The sequence below is a fragment of the Octopus bimaculoides genome, chromosome 4 (assembly GCF_046866305.1).
Source record: "Octopus bimaculoides isolate indiv1 chromosome 4, ASM4686630v1, whole genome shotgun sequence".
Taxonomy (NCBI): Eukaryota; Metazoa; Mollusca; class Cephalopoda; order Octopoda; family Octopodidae; genus Octopus; species Octopus bimaculoides.
This window is the reverse complement of record NC_142931.1, coordinates 40657460-40679159: the sequence shown is the minus strand read 5'-3', so window position 1 is coordinate 40679159 and position 21700 is coordinate 40657460. Positions and strand designations below refer to the sequence as shown.

The 21700-nt window shown below is 34.8% G+C and overlaps 2 protein-coding genes across 5 annotated transcripts in view; one reads left to right on the top strand and one right to left on the bottom strand.

Annotated features, from left to right (window-relative positions):
- Nucleotides 1-350, bottom strand: part of LOC106880460 (RAB11-binding protein RELCH homolog) — a 245776-nt gene extending 245426 nt beyond the window's left edge. For all 3 annotated transcript variants that reach the window (XM_052967015.2, XM_052967016.2, XM_052967018.2), the window contains exon 1: nucleotides 43-350. In XM_052967015.2, the coding sequence (XP_052822975.2) occupies nucleotides 43-328 (286 nt within the window). In that variant the 5' untranslated portion in view covers nucleotides 329-350. The remainder of the gene's footprint in view (nucleotides 1-42) is intronic.
- Nucleotides 330-19882, top strand: LOC106880472 (DNA replication factor Cdt1). 2 transcript variants are annotated; one of them, XM_014930411.3, is made up of 11 exons: nucleotides 330-1081; nucleotides 5388-5618; nucleotides 7063-7247; nucleotides 8496-8684; nucleotides 9686-9828; nucleotides 11487-11587; nucleotides 12225-12413; nucleotides 15353-15463; nucleotides 16653-16765; nucleotides 18545-18633; nucleotides 19363-19882. In XM_014930411.3, exons 1-11 carry the CDS (start codon nucleotides 581-583, stop codon nucleotides 19536-19538), a joined length of 2028 nt encoding a protein of 675 aa, XP_014785897.1. In that variant the 5' UTR covers nucleotides 330-580; the 3' UTR covers nucleotides 19539-19882. The 2 variants fall into 2 exon arrangements, with proteins under 2 accessions (XP_014785897.1, XP_014785896.1); XM_014930410.3 differs by having other exon boundaries at nucleotides 473-1081; nucleotides 9686-9843.
- Nucleotides 19883-21700: the final 1818 nt, after the last annotated feature.

Here is a 21700-nt window from a genome sequence, read left to right as displayed (position 1 = left end):
AAAGTCACAGATATATAAAATATTGCATGTTAAATTACATACGTAACGTTGGGGATGATGTCTCAACTTTTGTTCGTTCAAAATTTCCCGGATTCGAAAAATAATCTCGCAATCTGGGTAGTTCACGTCCGGATTCAACCAGCTCAGTGTGTAACTCCAGAGCAGTAAGAACAAAATTATCGCGTAAGAGCTTTACAGCAATATTATCCCAAGAAATATCTGTACAGTCAGAACTAGGAGACTTTTCTGAAGCTTTTTCTTCAAGTTCGTTTTCAATAAAATCTCCATCGTCCTCTACGAACGGATTAGAATTAGAACCATCCGCCATTTTGAGTTATGATTTATGCAATGCATTTTGCTTATATTTTGTTTCGGATTTTGTAAATTTAAAGTTATTTATTAACAGAACCAGTTATTAATTTGTTTTTAAATATTTATAGTTATTGAGAAAGTTTAAATAACTACTATATAAATTCGTGTTTATTTCCAACTCTACTTGTTTTGTCACGTGATCAAAGCGCGGGAAAATTATTGTTAGATCTTCTTGTGGAATGTTTTGTGTATTATTTTCCTCTTAACCATGGAAGCGAAACAATCGACTCTCACTAACTATTACAATGCTCGAAAAAAAAGCATTCAGACAAAATTAGTTCAAGATAAATCTGTGAATGAAAACACTGTAGCGAAAAAGTTAACCAAAGAGAGTAAATTAACTCCTATTAAATCGAAAACTATATCTCGATCTAAAAGATACAACCCGACTCGAACTTCTGTCGTCGAATTACTTGATACTTGCAACGAACAAAGTACTAAATTGGAATCACCGAAAAGTAAGAATCAAATAAAACCCGAGACACCACCCTTCTGTAATAAGACCGAAGATAATCGACTCATTTGTTCCCCATCCAAAAGAAAACATACAGATAGCTTGTCTGACCAAAGGACTCCTGAATCAAATAATGAATTTGCAGTTATCAAACTTACTAAATCGGCACGGAAGCGTTTACCTTTATTTGACGAAAAAGATAAGGAAACAGAGCCAATTGAATTACCAGAAGGAAAAACCAAAGATATCGAATCTGTACAGTATTTCATGTTTTTTCTTTCTTTTGTTTTATAGCATAGATTTACCGATTTATGTATCACACCATGACTTTATAAGTTATTCCATGTACTTCTGAATGATTAAGAAATAATGGTTATAATTGCAATAGAAATTGATTTCATAATAAAACTCACTTCAAATATTTTTAAGGGAGAATTCTATGACCATTTATTTAGATTTTTGTTTTTTTTTCAGAATCGTCATCTTATTTAGATTTTGTATTAAAACCTTAAGAACTACCTATAATAAATAAATGGGTACTACTAAAGCAGCACGGTCCCGAACGCGCAAGCTAGTCTTGAGTGGTCGATCCTAAACCCTATCCCGTGTTTAGGGTTAGGGTTAGAATCGACCACTCACGACTAGCTAGCGCGACTGCGCGTTCGGGACCGTGCTGCTTTAGTAGTACCTAATAAATGATATATTTCATTCATTTTCATTGAATATTGAAATCACAGCCTTATGACTAGTGAAGGTAAACAGTGTTATTTACAATGTACAGCTGTGAAAAGATGCAGAACACAGCACAGTGACTTCCTTTGTGTTGAGGGCATTAGAGTTCTAATTGTGGTGTCTTGAAGTAGAATTAATCAAGATTGAATGTGTAAATGCAGAACCTGTTGAAACTTAGTTTGTGCTTTCAATCCTGATTGCAACTTTTACCAAAAGTTGAAAATGGACCGAGCTACCCAGACATTCCATGGTCGGCATTCTTTCGTTTTATGATCACACATTGAAAGTAGAAAATGATTGTAAATAATTAGCATTGAAATTTTGAAAGAAAAGAACTTCAAACCTGAATTTAAGAAAAAATTGGGGGTGGAGATGGAGTATATGTAATCTGGGTATACCCCCCCACCCTTTAAATTTTTTTTTTTTTTTTACGGAATCCTATGTTTCAGACCATGGAGAATCCGATTCTGAAAAAAAATCTTTTTTAAATCTCAATTTTAAAATTTCGCCCCCCCCCCCCCCCCCCCCCCCCCCGGGTTTTTATATAGATCCACAGGGTAACCCTAACCCTCTCTACCAAATTGGGAATAAAATTTAATATTTTGTAGAGTTTTTTTGGGGTGGGCTGTAAAATTGTAAATTTCATTGTTGGAAACAGAAATTAGAAGAAACTTTGGGGGTGGGGGAATCTTTTCAAGGGTTGGTGTGTTGTGTATTCGACACGTCTACCTGGACATTTCTGGTTAGTGTCTATATTAACACTTTCATTGTAATCACAAATCGAAAGAATGCCAAAGAATCAGTGGCAGGGTCCATAGTTCACCAAGATTAACCTTTGTACTTTTATCCTTTTCTATGAAGATATTACAAAGGTTTTCAGGCATCTATAAGAACACTTTGTAAATGCATGTTCTTATTGCTGACTTTAATTATGTTAGGCTAAAATTTCGGACAAATGCTTCATATTTCATATTACTAAAACATTTTTTAGATAAAATGCACTTATTCTCATAAAACCCAAAGACGCTCTATGAACGAGCAATGTTCACATGCATCTTTCAGACTACAGCCAAACATGCCCTTACTGGTTAAGCATACTTTGATCACCAATTTTCTACTAATACTAGTTTCCTCTACCTACTATTAACAGCCTATATTCCTACAAATGATGAAAATAACTTAACTGAGGCTAAATCAATATATCTTAGTCTATGAAACGTACAACTCGGAACTATCATTGCTTAAATTACTTTGATACTCACAAAGGACAAATTATTTAATTGGAATCCCCAAAAGAGTTGACTAATACCTGAAACACCACAAAGTTAATCTACAGATTTGTTTTCCAGCCAAGAGAAAGCAAACATGCTTTGACTGGCCAAAGTAATTCATGGGGTGCATGTAGACCAGTAAGAATCCAAACAGTAAAATATCCCTTCTTAATATACCAGGCAGATTCGAACATGAATCTCTGATCACAGTTGTTTTTCGTTATCAGAGAACACCTCCCTTTAGACAATGTATATTTATAACACGTGATTCACCAATGTGAGAAGACTTTGAGACACAACAATTTGACTTCATTGTATGTTTCCTCAATCAAAAAGATAAGTCATATGATTTACTTGAAGAAAATGGAAGCAAAAACATCTATATCTTAACTAAACTCACTTGTAGCATTTCTACATTTCCCTTGATTCTATACCATATACTATTCCAACTTTGTAATAAATACTGGAGTTTACAATGTGCTATTTTTATGTTTTCTCCAACTTAACCCTTTTGATACCAAAACTACTCCTGTTACTATGGCACAAAACTTGGTTTAAAATGATCTAAATTGAAACCTCTGGTCAAAATTTTGTGCTTATTTTTAACCTAAACACTAGCTTAATGATGAGAAAAGTTATTTAACCAAATTCTACATTATTTTTCCAAATTAATTGAAACAAGCTGGCAGAAACGTTAGCATGCTGGGTGAAATACTTAGCAGTATTTCGTCTGTGTTTACATTCTGAGGTCAAATTCTGCCAAAGTCGACTTTGTCTTTCATCCTTTTGGGGTCAATAAATTAAGTACCAGCTGCATAATGGGGTTGATCTAATCGACTGGACCCCTCCCCAAAAATTTCATGCCTTGTGCCTAGAGTGGAAAAGAATATGTGTATGTGTAGGTGTTTGTTGTTAGGAAGGACATCCAGCCATAAAAATCATGCCAGTGCAGATACTGGAGCTTGGCACAGTTCTCTGGTTTGCCAGCAACTGTTTGACCTATGCCAGTATGGAAGACAGACATTAAATAATGATAGTGATATATATATATTGTTGTACTTGGGGATGGTCATATTGCCAGTTTAGCCAATAAAAACACACGCACTGTATATTTGGTGTTAATTTTTTTTTTTTTTTTTTTTTTTTTCAGCTTTATATTACATTAATCTTAATCTTAATCTTATTTCGGCCAGAGTTCTTTCGTCACACTTCTGTGACCTCATCAGTGGTCCTTTGTTTCCTTCTTTCTTATGTGTGTCTCACCTTGCTAACTATCAGCCATTTTGTATTTTGTAAAATAAAATACCCATTCTACACAGATAATAGAACTGTAACATCCAACATATATTTTTATTTTTATTCTTTTATTTCCCTTTATACTTCTTATATCTCTCCCTTTCCAAAATAACTTCTTATATTGAACTCTACTATTTCCCTCTATTTAACTCTCTCGTATCGTCTCTGTTGAAGGGATATCCTTCATATCTCTGAAACCACTGTAAGACTACCTTTCTCTTTATAAATGTCCTAGAAATTTCACACTGCCTTGACTTTGTTGTCTCATTTTCTTTAATTTATACATGCTCACACACAACCAGCATTAGACTCCTCACTCATACTATTATCAAACCAGAAGTTTAACTACGGTCCTTCTGTAGCACTTACATAGCCTTACCTGCATTTTGGGTCTTCTGGATACCAAAACCTCATATGTAGATAGACAGATATTGGTTTGTACACTTAATAGTCTGTTTGCATATGTGAATGTGCATGGCTCTGGGTTCAGTTCTACTGCATGGTGTTTTGGGCAAGTGTCTTCTACAGTTCCCAGGTCTACCAAGGCCTTATGAGTGGATTTGGTAGACAGAAACTGAAGGAAGCTAGTTGAGGGTTGGTAATAGGAAAGGCATCCAGCCATAGAAAATCTGCCTCAAATAAACTGCATCTGATCCATGCAAGCATGGAGAAATGGGCATTAAATGATGGTGATGTATATACACATGTATGCATGGAATATGGTGTATGTATATTTATTTTCACTTATGTTGTTTGTTAGTATAACTATATATTCTTACATCCCAGGCAATCTATATATTTGTTTGAATCTAAGAGCTTTGGAGGGATTCTGGCAATAGTGATTTTGCCCAAAACTTCAGTAAAGTCAGCCTATATTGTTTCGTGCCAAGCTGACTTAAATTACCAAAGGTGATTGTGCTGGCTTTTTGGGAATATGTTAAGAGAGTTAAGAAATGGGAATAATAATAAATAAAAGGTTTAACTAATATTATTTATGTTTGTCTTTATTGTTTTGAAATACAATTCTATATTTCTATGAAGAATTTAGATATTATGTATTAGTTGGAGTATTGTCTTCATCTTGATTGTTGCTTTTACTACCTTTCAGTTGTGTATGCTTCACCTTAGTGAATCACAACACACCTGACGAAGGTTGAAGCATACACTGCTGAAACAGTGAAAGCAACAATCAACGTGGTTTGTGACATCAAAGAAAAAATATTTTCATATTGATAAAATTTATCATTTATTTATCTCAACAGAATATTGAGGAGGAAAAAGAACTTGAAGACAGCAATTCCTGGGAATTAGAATTTCCTTTAGTGAGCAATATACCTAGGCCCATTTCTCCTTTGCCTGAAACTCCTCAAAAGTTACGAAGAATGCGGTCACAACAGATGTCTGTAAACAGCCAGACTACAGAATCTGCTTCAAATGACAGCAAAGAACTTCAAAAAGCAACAGATCCTGGAAAAACTAATCCAGTCAGACAGGTAGAGTTACGATTCCCCTGAATATTGATATTTAGTGTATTTATAACTGAAAATTATACATTGTACCTTGGCTTAATTGAGCTACATTCTAGAATTAAGAAATCAGGTACTATTATGAAATTTCACCAGGGCTCAATCTGCATTCAATCTTTATAAAATTAGCCCAGCATCATGAGATACTGCTAATCAAGAAACCAGATAGACTTGAACTGGTTACTGTCAATGAAACAATATCACTACATTGTCTAACTGATTATGCAAAATTTTATGAATTTATGTGCATTGTGAGTTCAAATATAATTTCAGTGGACATATATGGTCATATATTGCTGTGGTTTTTAGGACAACCACAACTATATCTGACCACATATGTTTAGTGATTTTTTGTTTGTTTTGTTGCTGTTTTCCGCTTACTATGCACTTAAAATTGTAAAATTTTTGCAATCAAAATTTAATTTATTTGGTTTATGATTCATTTAGCAACAGAATATACAGTTAAAGTTGAAGTTATATTAATTGTTTTTTATTATTTTTATAATAACTGTTCTGTACTGGAATAAGTGACATCTCCTAAATAATTTATATCTAATACAATTTACAACTTTCTACAATAATCCCTCAGAGCAACCCAGAATTGTGTATTGTAATATGATTATGATAAATGAAAAGGAAGTTATTTTCTAAAAACTAGAGGTCACAGTAACTTATGAGCCATGGCTGATAGGTAGAAAATTTGTGCTGACGTTTTCTTAGTTTCTTTAATCCATCATAATTTAGGCTAAGAAGGCAGCAATGTTCATATATGCTGAATGTTGTGGGTTCTTTCTCATCACCCTTGTTGAAAATTAACAAACTCTTTTGTGGCCGGTGACACGTAAAAGCACCTACTACACTCTCGGAGTGGTTGGCGTTAAGAAGGGCATCCAGCTGTAGAAATTCTGCCAAATTAGATTGGAGCCTGGAGTAGCCTTCGGGTTCCACCAGTCCTCAGTCAAATCGTCCAACCCATGCCAGCATGGAAAGCAGACATTAAACGATGATGATGATGATCCTAGTGTAAATAAACTTGTAAGAAAAGGATTGAAATTCTTATTTCCTATAACATTCCTACATTTTATCTTCTGGCTGGTTAATTACAATTATCTTCTTAACAGAGCTAAGTTCTAGAACAATGTTTTTACACAAGAGGCTCTTAACCTTAAGAACAAATTATAGGACATAATAAATACAATTCAAAAGCTTATGACATTGTAATTTTCATGCAAAAATAAAAAATTTCTTTTGTTGAAGTTCATCTAAAGATTTAGGTTTCATATCCAATTTATTCAAGCATTATTCCAATGTCTGCAAAATCTCATCTTTACTGCAATAAACTAGTTCATATTTTTATATTGAAGTAATGGTTTCTTTCAAAAATAACCAATATTTATTTGAACTCTTTCAGTTAAATTTAACACCAGAACAAGTCAAAATTGATCTCATGAAATGTAGCAAAGTGGAAGAACTGAAGAAGCAGTTACTGTTAATTAAGCAACTCAAAGCTGCAACAAAATCAAAAGAAAAACCTAAAAGCTCATCCTGTAAGACTCAACCTGAATTTGAAAAAGAGAAGTCTGACTTGGTTAACAAGTAAGTGAAATTTCTTGCTTAGTCTTCGGGCAGCTCTGAAGAATCAGACCATTACACTTTACACACCATTTTTTTTTATTTACTTTGTTACAGGATATCTAGGATTATATAATCCAGTGTGACTTGTTGCGCTTTATGAATTGGAAGGTGAGGGTGATTGACTGTTGTTTTTGTTGTTTAGCTCCCAGCCAACCTTGATAAAGCAGGACTCGATCAAATGTGTTCCAGCCATGACTGTCCTGTTCTTTTTATATAGGGCTACATGGACTACGTTATTCAATGCATCCTCTTTTTTATGACAGTAGTCAGTGATTTGAGAAAGATCTGACTTCTATTTCTAGCAGGTTGAGTGATTACATAGGTTTCCTCGTTGGCTAAGAATCAGTTTAAGCTTGTTAATTATCTGGCAGTGTGGTTAAGAGGTTTGCTTCACAATCATGTGGTTCCAGGTTCAGTCTCCCTGCACAGCACTTTCGGGAAGTGTCTACTATTGCCTGAGTTGATTATTGAATTTGGTACAAAGCTCATCATATATGTGGCACCCATGTTAGCAACATGTAAAAGATAGCCAGTACACTTTGTGAAGTGATTGGCATTAGGAAAGGCATCCAGCTGTAGAAACAAAAACAGGCTGGAGCCTGGTGCAGCTCTCTGGCTTACCAGTTCCAGTCAAACCTTCCAATCTATGCCAGCATGGAAAAAGGGTGCTAAATGATGATGATGTGTGTGTGTCTATGAGAATGTTTACTTACTGTGATCATATAAGCTATAGTCGTTGTTGTCATTTCCCTGTTAACAAACTGATTAGCAGCTCTGTGCTTTGAAGCTGTATGGAATGAAAATTTCCTTCACTTGAAAAGTAGGTAAGAGTTAGCAGCAAGAAGGACAGTTACAAAACAATGTTGTTTCATCTAATTCATGCTAGCATGAGTGAAAAAATAGTTTCATTTAAATCCTAGTTTGCTTCAAAATTTCTGTTTCTAATTAGCTATTTTGAAAACATACTTAAAAAGAACAAACAACAAAATGAAAAGGATTTTGGTGGGATGGAGGATAGCAAATATTAAACTATAAAACAATTTATATACCTAAAATATGACAACTTTGTTTTGTGTAGTTGTAATTCTTTTTAATTGAATAATATTTATCAAAATTTCAACATAATCTTCTGTTCCTTCTCATATCCCACAAAATATATTTTGATATATTTCTTATCCTCTTTGCTAAATTGTCATGTCTCTGTTACAGGACTCCTGCTTATAAACGATTCCAGCATCTTACTTTGCCAATACCACCTACACTCACACTCCCTTATTCCTATACAGTATTAGAGGAATTCTTTCAAAGAGTAGATGATGTTGTCCGCATGTTACACAACCGTTCAGAAGTTTGCACTTTTTCCAAGCTCAAAGATGCTGTTGAAAAAAGTCTTAAAAGGTGAATTTATTGAAATTAGTTTTATTTTAAATTCTGTACTAAATGTATTTTGGTTATCGTATTTCTTTCAGCTCCATTCTGAGGTCAAATCCCACCAAGGTCAGCTTTGCCTTTCACCCTTTCGAGGGTTGATAAAATAAAGTACCAAGTCGAGTGCTGGGTTAATACAATTTTCTTACTATCCACCCTCAAAATTGCTAATCTTGTGCCAAAATTAGAATTATTATTAAGGTAGTAAGCTGGAAGAATCATTAGTGTCTTTCTGCTAAATCCAACCTAGCCTTTCATCCCTCCAATGTTGATAGAATGACTACTGGCTAAGTACTGGGGGTCAGTGTTATGGACATCCCCTCCACCTAAAACTGTTGGCCTTGTCCCAAAACTTGAAGCAATTTATTGTTATTAAAAAAAAATATGCTTATTACCTCAGACCTACCGAAGGGGGAGGTATTGTTTTCAGTTGCGTTTGTCTCAAGAACCGCTGGATGGATTCGGATGAAACTTTCAGGGAGGTTTGACCTAGTGGCTGGCATGAACTGATTAAATTTTGAGATTAATCCGGTACCGGACAAGGATTCTGGATTATTCTTCCTGTTTTTTCACTTAATTTTTGAGAGCAGTCGGGTTCATTTTTAGTATTCTCGTTTGTGAGAGCAGTCAAGTTTATTTCAGATATTCTCATTTTAAAAATCATCTCTTGCTTAATCATTGAGAGGATGTTGGTGTTGCCTTGGCGGAGGTTTGCACACTCTGAGTGTTCTTGTTTATGTATCTTTACTGGCATATAATTTTTTTTTTTTTGATATATTTCAAGAAACAATTTCTTTTTTTTTTTTTTTTTTTTTTTTTTTTTTTTTTTTTTTTCCCCCAGCTGAATAGTGTATTTTTTTCTCTGAAAATAAAAAAAAATACTCTTCAGAAATGTATTTCATCTTATTCTCTATTAGATTCAATATCAATTAAAACAAACGTTTTGTATATTTTTCTCTTTGTATTCCCAGACATTTTAAGCAAGAAATTCTTGGTCAGATAAAAACTGTATACCCTGCTGCATATGAATTCAAACAAGAAAAAGGTCTTCCAAAACTTGGTTACAAATATCAAGGCTACCAACTGACTATCACTCCCCAATTTGAAGAATCAGGTATGGAGTATAGCAGTAAGCATAAATGACTATCCTCTTCTATTTTTTACTTGTTTCAGTCATTAGATTGCATCCATTCAGGGACACTGCCTTCAAGAATTTTTAGTCAAATCAATAAACTTAGTACTTTCTTTTTCCTTTTTTTTTTTTAGCCTAGTACTTATTCCATTGATCTCTTTTGCCAAGCTGCTGAGTTACAGACATAAACACACCATCACCAGTTGTCAAGCAGTGGTGTGAACAAACACAAAGAAACACACACTTTCATACATACATACATATATATTCTTGTATTTGTTTCAGTCATTTGACTGCTGCCATGCTGGAACGCTGTCTTTAGTCGATCAAATTGACCTCAGGACTTATTCTTTGTAAGCCTAGTACTTATTCTGTTGGTCTGTTTTGCCAAACTTCTAAGTTATAGGGGACGTAAACACACCAGCATCATTTGTCAAGTGATGTGGGGACAAACATATACACACACACACATATATACGACAGGCTTCTTTCAATTTCCCTCTACTAAATCCACTCATAAGACTTTGGTCAGCCCGAGGCTATAGTAGGCAGTACTTACCCAATGTGCCACGCAGTGGGACTGAACCTGGAACCATGTGATTGATAAGCAAGCTACTTACCACACAGCCACTCCTGCACCTATGAATGTTTTTTAAAAGACTTGTTCATCTTGTTAATTTGTTAATTATTTTTCCTCTCTTTCACAGTTGCCTTCTAAACATCCACTCATATTTCTTATTGTTTGCATTCCCCTCTGTCCCTATCCATCTACCACTCTCACAAACATACCTACTCACTTACCCTGTCCAATCCCCTGTACCACTTATATTCACCTTCCTGTAACCCAAGAGTACATCGTGATGCATTTTCATCCTCTTCTATCTTTTCCAGCTGGGGTAGCCATTGCATGTTCTCTACAGCAAGATACCTGTTTCTCTCCCTTTATCATATTCCTCATCACTGACATAAAGCCACATCTCGATACTGCACCCACTTGGTTTCAGGTTCAGTCCCACTGTACAACACCTTTGATAAATGTCTTGTACTATAACCTCGGACCAACTAATACATTTAAGTGAATTTGGTAGGTAGAGACTGTGTGGAAGCCTCTGTGTGTGTGTTTGCGTGCACACCATAGAAAGACAGAATGGACTAAATAGAACAGGGGGAGACACATGGGATGCAGAGTTGCTGAAGAGGTCACAGGACGTGTAGCAAACGATTTCAGATGAAGGATACTAAAATAAGAACAATGATAAAGCTGAAATGAAAGACAAGTATATAGTGCATGTGTTTATTTGGTAAAAAAGTGACCATAACGATATATATACATATATATTGTTATGGTCAGAGAGAGATAATGTATGTGTCTTTGGGTTTCCCCTCCATCACTACTTGACAAACAGTGTTGGTTTATTCACATTACCATAACTTAGTCTTATCAGTCTCTTTTTACCAAACCACTAGGTACCATGGTTAATTTGATAGACTAAACCCTTCAAGACAATACCTTGGTATATCTGCAGTCCAATGACTAAAACAAATTGTGGGAGATATGATATACACAGTACATTAAACTAAATTTATAGAACATGTCTTGAAATGGTGATGATTTCCTTTTTGTTTCTTCTCCACTTTAGATCCTGAAAATGGCAACTTGCATCTTACAGCCACTCATTTCATTACTAGAAAGAAAATTTTCCATGCTAATTTGGTGAAATGCATCATGACATTACATAAAGTAAGTTTTTCTCATATTTTAAAAATAGTTTGTTCTTGTGTGTTTGATTAGTAACAAATAATGAAGCTTGTAAGTTGCATTTTAATGATGCAATTTGGTTTATAAATCATCATCAGCTAATGTCCGTTTTCCATGCTGGCATTGGTTAGATGGTTTGACCAAAGCTGGTAAGGCCGGGAGCCATATCAGACTTCATTGTCTGTTCTGGCATGGTTTCTACATCATAGTTGATAGTCTCTACCACTCTCTTTGGTAACATGATAATGTCTTATTGAAAATCATATACTATGCTTTTGCAATGTTATTTACATTTAAATTGTTAGCTGTAGAAACTCTGCCAAATCAGATTGGAGCCTGGTGTAGCCTTCTGGTTTCACCAGTCCTCAGTCAAATCGTCCAACCCATGCCAGCATGGAAAGCGGACGTTAAATGATGATGAACACACGATACATAGTGCAGATGTTTGACTAGGACTTTTATCGTGCGATCCGGTTTTTGCTTGGTTCAAGGTACATAACTCTGTATAATTGCAAAAACATGTTCCACACTTTTCAGAGGTAAAAGAATCCCTCTTTCTTTTTTTTTATGTACGTGATAAACAAAAGAGAGAATACTATCAAGAGCCTTTTTATTGTAGGAATTTCTGAAAAGCCTACCAAAGCCTATGAGAATTTCTGATGACAGACTTATTCGTTGGCATCCTAAGTTCCGATTAGACCAAGTACCTGACATTGAACCTTCCCCTTTACCCCAGCCTCCATATATCAAGGTTTATCAAACTGCTCGTGAGGTTTTAAATGCAACAAGAGGGAAACTACACCCTAAGGTAAGTTTCATTTTTTCTTTTCGTTTCGAGGTGGGTAGTGGGTTCTTCCTCTTCCTATGACTGTTGTGTTTGGGTATAGTGTGTCAGTTAAAACTTGTTTCAGAAACAATTTAGATATAGAATAGGAGGTCTCAACCAAAGAGAAAGCACTTGAGCAATTTTAACTATTTAATGAAGACGTACAAACTAATAATTTTAAGCCACATGGTTGATTTTCCAACTCCTGTTGTGCTCATTATTGTTGATGTGACTAGATGCTATGGGAGAGGTTGAATGAAATCTTCAGTAAATATTTAACTTTATATCATCCTTCTGGTAAAAAAAAACCCAGATAAAAACGTTTGTGAAAATTATATTTTCCCTAACTCTTAAAAGATTATGTACTGCACACTTCAAAGTCTTTCGCTGAACAGTTAAAAGCTGCACTGCATCGTTTTATCTAGCAATCCCTTATTAAATAAGTAAAAAAAAAAACTCAAGAGGGGAAACAACTTTCAATTGCGAGTTAGATTTCCTGTGACTGAAAAAAATAGTTGTTTTTTCATTTTCTTTATGAAGCTTTGTGAGGCATTTTGTGATTGAAGCTTACAAAGTCTAAAAGAGTTTCATTCTTGACAGAAATATCATTGCTAAGAGAATAATTTGTAATCATGTCTCAGTAACTGTCAGCATCATTTAGTGCATTAAATTTTCTTCGATATATGGCCAAGCAAGCACAAACTCCCTTTTGCCTGTGGATTCAAGATAATTGTAACCGTGACACAGACGAAAACTAACGATTCTGACTCTAGTTCAAATGAAGATATGAACTGACAAAGAAATTGAAATTCCAGTTTCTAAATGAAGATGGATAGAAACTCTGACAGTGCCACATACTGGAGAAATAACTGCCCATCATCAAGATTTGGGTGTGCATCAAGGATTCCCCTGGTTTTGACTGGTTGTAATGAACCTGAATGGACTGATGTTTCGATGGGCATTGCAGCACAATATTTGCTCTACATTTTAAGTAACTGACTTTATGAATGAAACATATTCAGAACTTGACAGCCTCTTTGCTCATCATTGAAGAAATCCAAACCAATTTGCTGAACAACAATCAGTGCAGATGCTGAGAAGAAAGTTCAAATGTATATACCATCCCAAGAACATTTGACACAAAAACAAACTGAATGTTAGTTACTAATCTGGATCTTGGACATTTTTAGCAACCTGCAACATGATATAAGTTAACAAACACTTCAATTTTGAAGAACTACTGATAAAAAAGCATGTGTACTCTTGCTTCATATCAGTATCTCAAGATCAGCCAGGAAGGAAAAGATAGAGCTTTTCATCAATTTACTCCTAAAGAAGCTCTGAACAGCCTTCTACTCATTTCAAGCTCTTAGTTTGGGTGATACTATTGGGTCATCCCATAAATAATGCAGTTTTTTTCAATTGCATGAACTAAAAGTTGAAGTGGAGCAGGATAAACTACCTGCATCAACATGCTATAAAAGCAGGTAGTAATTTTACCTTGACTTATTCTTAGTGCAAGTTTTGAAGAGTGCAGTTCGATTTTAATAGTTGTTCTTTCAAAGCTATAATGGAAGTGACAAAGGAACATATTCGGTATATTTTGCTTTGAGTTCAATAAAGGCAACAATGCAATGGAAAGTGAGAGAAATATTTATGCAATATATGAGGATTGGACAGTAAACATAATCCAGTGTCAACGGTAGTTCCAGAAATTCTGAGCCTGAAACTACAGCCTAGAAGATGTGCTTCATCTTGGAAGATCTGTAGAGCTTGACAAGGATGTCCTGCAAACACTGGTGGAACAAAATCCCATCATAACTTGAGGAACTAGCAGAGAAGCTTGGATTTGGTCATTCAACCAGTCACTCATGTCAGCACTAGAAGAAAAATGGCCGTCTTTGGTTTCAAGATGAAAGGTGTTCTTCCATTAGGATAATTCATGATTAATTCAAAATTGTGATTAAGAAAGCATTACATCTGAATGCTAAAGGGTTAAAAGCCAGTGGTTATGGTATCAATTTGTACACCTACAGATATCATAACCTTGAGAGCTGGTGACAAACTGGTTGATAAGTGCAAAAGACATGAAAACATAATAAATTAGACCAAAGAGTCAACTGTATTGGTTTCCACAGCAGATGTGGAAGGAAATGGTGGTGGAAATTCTTTCTAAAGATCAACAAAGTTGCTCACTACAGTATTTTCATTCTCTTCATTATACAAGAAACTACAAAAAAAAAAGAAATCTCCTTCAAACAGTGCTTAATTCACCCGGGTTGGGACAAGGCAGCAGTTCACCTTATACAACAAATGCATGATGATCTCAACCACACAGAGACATACCTTCCATTGTACATTCTTTTAAAAGAATGCAGGGCATACATTTTCCACTCTGACACAAAAACAGGAGAGAGACTAATGTGCAGTAGCTCAACCAAGAGAGTCTGCACATACTTTTATTGTAGTGATTGTTCAAATAAGATGCATCTTCAACCAAAGGAGTGCTTTTGTAAGTATCATAGAGAAGTGCATATGTAAGGCGTTTTGAGAGTTGCCAGAGTACAAGAGTCACCTTGGAACTTGTATCATCACTTGGTTAATTTTTAATGAATTTTCTTGATTATGTAAAAGTACATGAAGATGCTCAAATTGGATCGTTTTACCAAGGGAAGATATATTTTGAAATTAGGTGAAGATATGCTGTTTGTATTTCCTCATAAAATAAATTTTCTACATGCCATACAATATCACTAACAAGTACACCTTTGTTTTATTATTTTCCGAAACTGCAGAGTTGGAAAATTTTCAGTCTAAAACTATAAATTTAAGCGAAGGAGAAAAACACTGAAAAGATGTTTTTTTTATTAATTAAGAGCCACGCTAAGTTAATAATTATTATTTTATTATTATTTCATTAGGTGGAAAGTGCTTTGATAAATGTTTCAAAGGCTAATAGCTCACCCAATAAACCATCTACACCAAAAGTTGAGTCATCAATCAAAGGAATCCCCTCTGGGTTACTTGAAAGAGTAAGTATTATTTACTATTTATCTTCATGTATTGACTAATACGTTTAATACCCAACCACTTTCTCACCTTGCTTATTCTATCTGCTATGCTTGATATTAATTTTCCCATACCAGTATGGGTCTCTTTCAGTAAATTTGATATATATCATCCTGGACAAATTTCACAATATTTAAAATGTAGTGATGGAATTTTACATTGTAATTTATATAGTTGTATCCCTTCTATGTAGTTCTTGGTATTTGTATATTTTGTGATATACTTTTTACCATCTGTATTCTATTATTTCTATATCAACTTTATTCCATTTTTGACATCCCATAATTTTACCCTAATTAGCTTTTCATGCAATGTACCTTTGGATTTTATAATTCAACTATCCTAACACGTTTTAAATCGTTTTCAATAGCTACTTATACATTAAACTTGCTTATCTTAAAACATATGTAAATTTTATCAAACATGTTTCTTTGTAATATAAAAATTAAATTCTATGAAATATTTTGACTTCACAAACACATGGTTTGGGGTTCAGTTCCACTGCATGGCATCTTGGGCAAATGTCTCCTATTATAGCCCTGGGCCAAGTGAATTTGAGAGATACAAACTGTAGAAAGTGTGTCGCATACATGTATATGCGTGAATGTTAACATTCCATGACTTCACTTGATTAAGCATTTCTTGTTGTCATTACAACCATGAGCTCCATATTTTCGAAAATTGGTAATGGTTGGTAACATGGGCAACATCCAGCCATAAGACCCTATCTCAAATACATTCTACTCCTAGCATGGAAAGACCAAAGTCAAACAAATAAAAGTGTTACTTTACCAGCCTTAGGGTTTTCTTTTTTTGGAGATGGGGACTTAATGGTCTGAATTATCCCAAGTTTCCTTCCTTTCTAAAGGGATAAAATGTAAAAGTTTCTTCTGACGGTATTTGGATTCCAGACAGATGACGCACATTTAGAAGAATAAAAAATAAAAATTACTCAGTGAAGTATTTCAGTCTTTATCTACTGCATTGAACAACTGAATATGTACTTATATTATTTATACAATACAAAGTATATAAATTCTATATTCTTAATAAAAAGAACATTTGCATGTTGTTAGTGTGTTATTTCTCTATCACAATTTTTTTTTTTTTCCCAATTACAATGTAAAATTTTTCCGGTTTTAAATATTTCAGATCCGGGCAAAGGAAACAAAACGCTTAGAAGAAACCATTACTCAAAGTCCTTTAAAAGCTCAGAGAGAAGCAATGCTGAAACGACTACCTACTATTTTTCGTATTATGCGAACGTATCCTTAAAATTCTGCATCAATGTATCTTCAGAGATAATAAGTTTGAATTCTTATTTTATTATTCAGTTGACAGCTTTTTGTAGTTTGTCTGTTGTGCCATGTAAAAAAGTGTTGGTGATAGAACCACATCAAAAAAAAAAAACACCTAGTGCACTCTGTAAAATTGTTGGCATTAGGAAAGGCATCCAAGACTATGGAACCTGGGTTGGTGCCTGGTCTTGCCAGTTCCTGTCAAGCCATCCAACCAATGGCAGCATGGAAAACAGACATTAACTGATGATGTGTTTGACCTCTTTCTTAATCGGTGACATAAATGTATGCACTACTATGTACAAATCATCAATCTTTTGTCTCCTTGATTGAAAGAATATGGTATCTAAGATAATTCAAAGTGTGTGAGTAGTTGCATCAAAAAAGATTGTTAAATTATATAGAGGCATTAGTGATGGAAATAAGATAATTAATTCCATAAATATCTTGAGTTCCCTGCAGTGTAGTTTCTAACTGTGTGGTTAAGAAGTTTGTTTCCTAACTGCATGGTTTTGGGTGTGACACCTTAGACTATTGCCTTTTACTATACACTCAGGCCAACCAAAGCTTTGTGAATGGATTTGGTAGACAGACACTGGGAAAAAAGCTTGTGTGTGTGCATGCATGCAAACATGTCCTTGTTTTGACTATCCCATAATAGTTATAAATATGTGTCACTGTCATACAAACTGTCACACATTCCCAGTTTTCTGAGAAAATATCTTGCTTACCTATACGTGCAGGCATGGCTGTGTGGTAAGAAGCTTGCTTCCCAACCACATGGTTTTGGGTTCAGTCCCACATGGCACCTTGAACAAGTATCTTCTGTTGTAGCCTCAAACCAAGCAAAGCCTTGTGAGTAAACTGAAAGAAGCCCATTGTATATATATTTGTGGATGTGTCTATTCCTCCATCACTGCATAACAACTGGTGTGAGTGATTTTACTTCCCAGTAAAAGCTGTTCAGCAAAGGGGACTGATAGAACAAGTACCAGGCTTAATAAAATTAAGTACTGGGATCAATTCATTCAGCTAAAAATTCTTCAAGGCGGTACCCCAGCATGGCTGCAGTCTAATGACTGAAACAAGTAAAAGATAAAAGATTGCTTGGAAACAGGTGCGGATTGATAACAGCAAGAGTATCCAGCCATAGAAAATTTGCTTCAGTGAATTCCATCCAACCCATGTGAGCATAGAAAAGTAAGCATTAAAATGATAATGACACTATACTTGATAAGGATCCATTCTGTATTGGTGTAATCATGGCTCTAGGAATGAGAGGTTTGCTTCTCAACCACATGGATTTGGGTTCAGTCCCACTGCATGGTACCTTGAACAAGTGCATTTTACTGTAGCCACAGGCCAGCTAAACCATTGTGAGTGGATTTTATAAAAGATGCCAGCTGTGTATGTGTGTGTACGTTTGCTTTACATTTGCACTTCTCCAAAAGTTGCTGAGCTACAAGTGATGACATTGTTATTTCCCATCACCAGAGTGTCTATTATATTTGCTCCTTGGAGGATGTATGAAATAATAGATCCCATTCTTGAAAAATAGGTCAGGTTTAGCAACAAGAAGTGCATCTGGCAATAAAACAATACCTCAATAACAGATTCATTTGTCTCATAGTAGTATAGAAAAACTGACCTGATGACTAATAAAGAGTTTTTTTATCTTTATTCAATTTTCCATTACTGCAAAATAAATTATATTTTTCCAAATTTTTTTCCTTAACTGTATCCAAGTTATTTTATTACAGAGAAAAGAACTACTCTCCTTTCAGATGTAGTTGTTGAAAAGATTTGTGAAAGTTATACATCCTCAATTTCTAAAGGTATTACCAATTTTGGAGTTCTCTTGCACTGTATGTTCTAAAGTTGAAGCAATTTCATGATTACATTAAAAAAAATTAATAAATAAAAGCAGCTCCATAGTGACATGGAAATATAGCGTATTCTGTGTAACTGATTAATATCTAATGATTTTTCATTGCTAACTTAACCCCAACTGTCAACTTTTGGTAAGTTAGATAGACTCTATTTGTTTGCTTTACTTGCTTAGATGGCTACCACCTCCCCTTAAATCACACTTAAAGATACTACAGATAATGTATTTCTTGATACATGAAATGGCTAAACAACTTTGAGCTGCTCAATCAAGACTAACTTCACACTAAACAACAATCACCACTTCTAGCACTTTTCATCCAGGAAGTAGCAGTCACTTGTCACCTTACTTATTTCACCACAATATTTCCTCACCATCTGGCTAGAGCTCTGTTCCAGCTATAAAAATATAATTCAAAAGTTTTATTAAGATAGGCATCTGTTCAGAAATGTACCTCAAATAAAGTAAACAGAAAGATCTGATGAAACTAATGATGGGCTGTTTTTGCAGTTAATATTAAATAGTTTAAAAATAGAATAAATTGATTTACTGTGAATAACAGGAAATGTTTCATTTCGTAGTTTACTTCAGAAGTTATCTTGATTTCAGGGGTTATATCAACGCATCTGACTACAATGAAAGTACCTTATTTTATTTCATTTCATATTTGTTTCAGTTGATGCTGAAAAGCATTTGGAATTATTGCTAGAAGTAGCACCAAGCTGGATTTCTATGGCTACCACACAGAATGGCAAATACCTCAAACTAAATCGAACAGTTAAACAGCAAGATGTACAGGAGAAAATAAATTTGTGCTGTAAAAAATTAGCACTGAGCATTTCACACTTTTGAATATTTAGCTGTATTCTGAAAGTATTTTAAACTGCTGCATTTGATTTTAATTAGACTTTCAATGTTTCTCTTGAAAATGCAAAGTTGTTCAACAGCTGCCAGTAAATGATGCATATATTTAGTAAAATCACAAATAAATCTAACTGATTATTTTAAACTTGACTCCTGAAAAATCAAGAAATACTGTAACATGTCAGTAATGTTCACACGTACTGATTATAATTTTAAAATATCAAATCAAGATTATTTTTCATTTTAAATTCCATTTTCACCCCATCATTTGTAGAAACTCTTTCATGATTTAAAATTTTATTTTTGTTGAAATATAAAATTTTCTGAAAATATTTTGAACGCTGCATTTTATTTTGATTAGACTGTCAACATTTTCCTATGAATAAAGCCATTAAATGGCAGATATGTAAATATATGTATATTTAGTAATATTAAAATAATTCTAAGGTGGCGAGCTGGCAGAAATGCTTAGCGGTATTTTGTCTGTCTTTAGATTCTAAGTTCAAATTCCGCCAAGGTTGACTATGCTTTCATCCTTTCAGGGTCGATAAATTAAGTACCAGTTGTGTACTGGAATTGATCTGCTCAACTGGCCCCCTCCCCCCAAAAAAATTTCAGGCCTTTTGCCTAGAGTAGAAAAGAATATTGAAAAAAAAATTCTGATTCTCTTTAACTTGAATCCTGGAAAATCAGTACCTTTATAATCTCAGTAATGTTTACACAATGTATCTTACTTATAATCTTAAAATATCAAATTAAGATGATTTTTCATTTTAAATTCAGTTTTCACATATTTGTACAGAAACTCTTTAATGACTTAAAAATTTAATTAGTTCTGTTTTTAAAATTAAACATTGTACATCTGAAATTATATTCATATTGTTATTTGGTTATAACATAACCATCATGTTAAATGATGATGGTTATTTTTTATAAGCTTTAGTAATTTTACTGGCTTCAATCATTGGTCTGGCTTATGGGATACTTCTTTCAAGGCTTCTAGTAATTTATACCTCACTATTTCAGCTGCTATTTATCAAATGGCAGAGTGCCTTCTTTTGTATCTGACATACTTTGTAAGATCACTGCACAAGTATACACCCATGGTATATATTTCATGACAAACTTCAAATTTGTGAGCAAACTACCAAATTTCACTAACAGAAAATTGGTCAACATGAGGCTGTTATATACAATAAGAGCCACCCTAATTGGTACAGTCATTCAGAGACATATTACTCAAAGCTTTTGACGAAATAGAGGGGGATATAACATCACATGATGTGGAAGACAACTGGAGGTTTCTGCGGGACAACCAGCTGAGAGCCACGGATCAGATCTTTGGATGATGCAAATTCCCCTCTCAACCCAAGATGGTGGTGGAACAATGCTGTTGACAGGGCCATTAGGGAAAAGAAACTGGCTTGGAAGAACGCTGGTAGCAAAGAATGTTACCAGACTGCCAGGAGACAGGTTTATTTAGCCAGAGGGGAAGAAGATAAAAAGTTTGCCAATGTTCTGCACTGTGAGGACCAAGGACTTGAGGTATTTTGTGTTGCAAGACAGTATGTGAGAGAGAATCGTGATGTCGTAGGAGAGAAATGTGTCCACATGGATGATGGTTCACTTGCATTAATCGAGGCTGCAAAGAGAGAGGTATGGAGACGCCACTATGAAAGGTTGCTAAATAAAGAGAATGAATGTGAGAAAGAGAGCCTGCCGAAAGTCCCTGGACCACCAGGAATCACTGCAGAGATGCTCAAAATATCTGGCAGTGTCAGCTATAGCATAGTCAACCAGGTGATACATGGAGTCATACCCAGTGACTGGTGTAGTAGCACCATAGTCAACTGCCACAAAGGTAAAGGTGACACATTAGATACAAATAATTACAGAGGTATCAAACTGTTGGATCAGGTAATGAAAGCCACGGAGAGGGTTGTAGCCCAACTAATTAGGGAGAGGGTCAGTCTAGACGAGATGCAGTTTGGGTTTGTGCCAGGGAAAAGCACCACTGATGCTAGGTTTCTGGTAAAACAGCTGCAGGAAAAATACCTGGCCAAAGATAAACCCCTGTACCTGGCTTTCGTTGACATGGAGAAAGCCTTCAACAGGGTCACCCGATCCTTTATCTGGTGGTCAATGAGGAA

Bases quoted from the DNA above. Each gene is read 5' to 3' on its own strand.
- LOC106880472 (XM_014930410.3), top strand. From the start codon at position 581: ATGGAAGCGAAACAATCGACTCTCACTAACTATTACAATGCTCGAAAA. The intron at 8,685-9,685 runs GTGAATTTATTG...TTGTATTCCCAG, and splicing joins GTTGAAAAAAGTCTTAAAAG to ACATTTTAAGCAAGAAATTC. The intron at 9,844-11,486 runs GTAAGCATAAAT...TCTCCACTTTAG, and splicing joins ATCAGGTATGGAGTATAGCA to ATCCTGAAAATGGCAACTTG.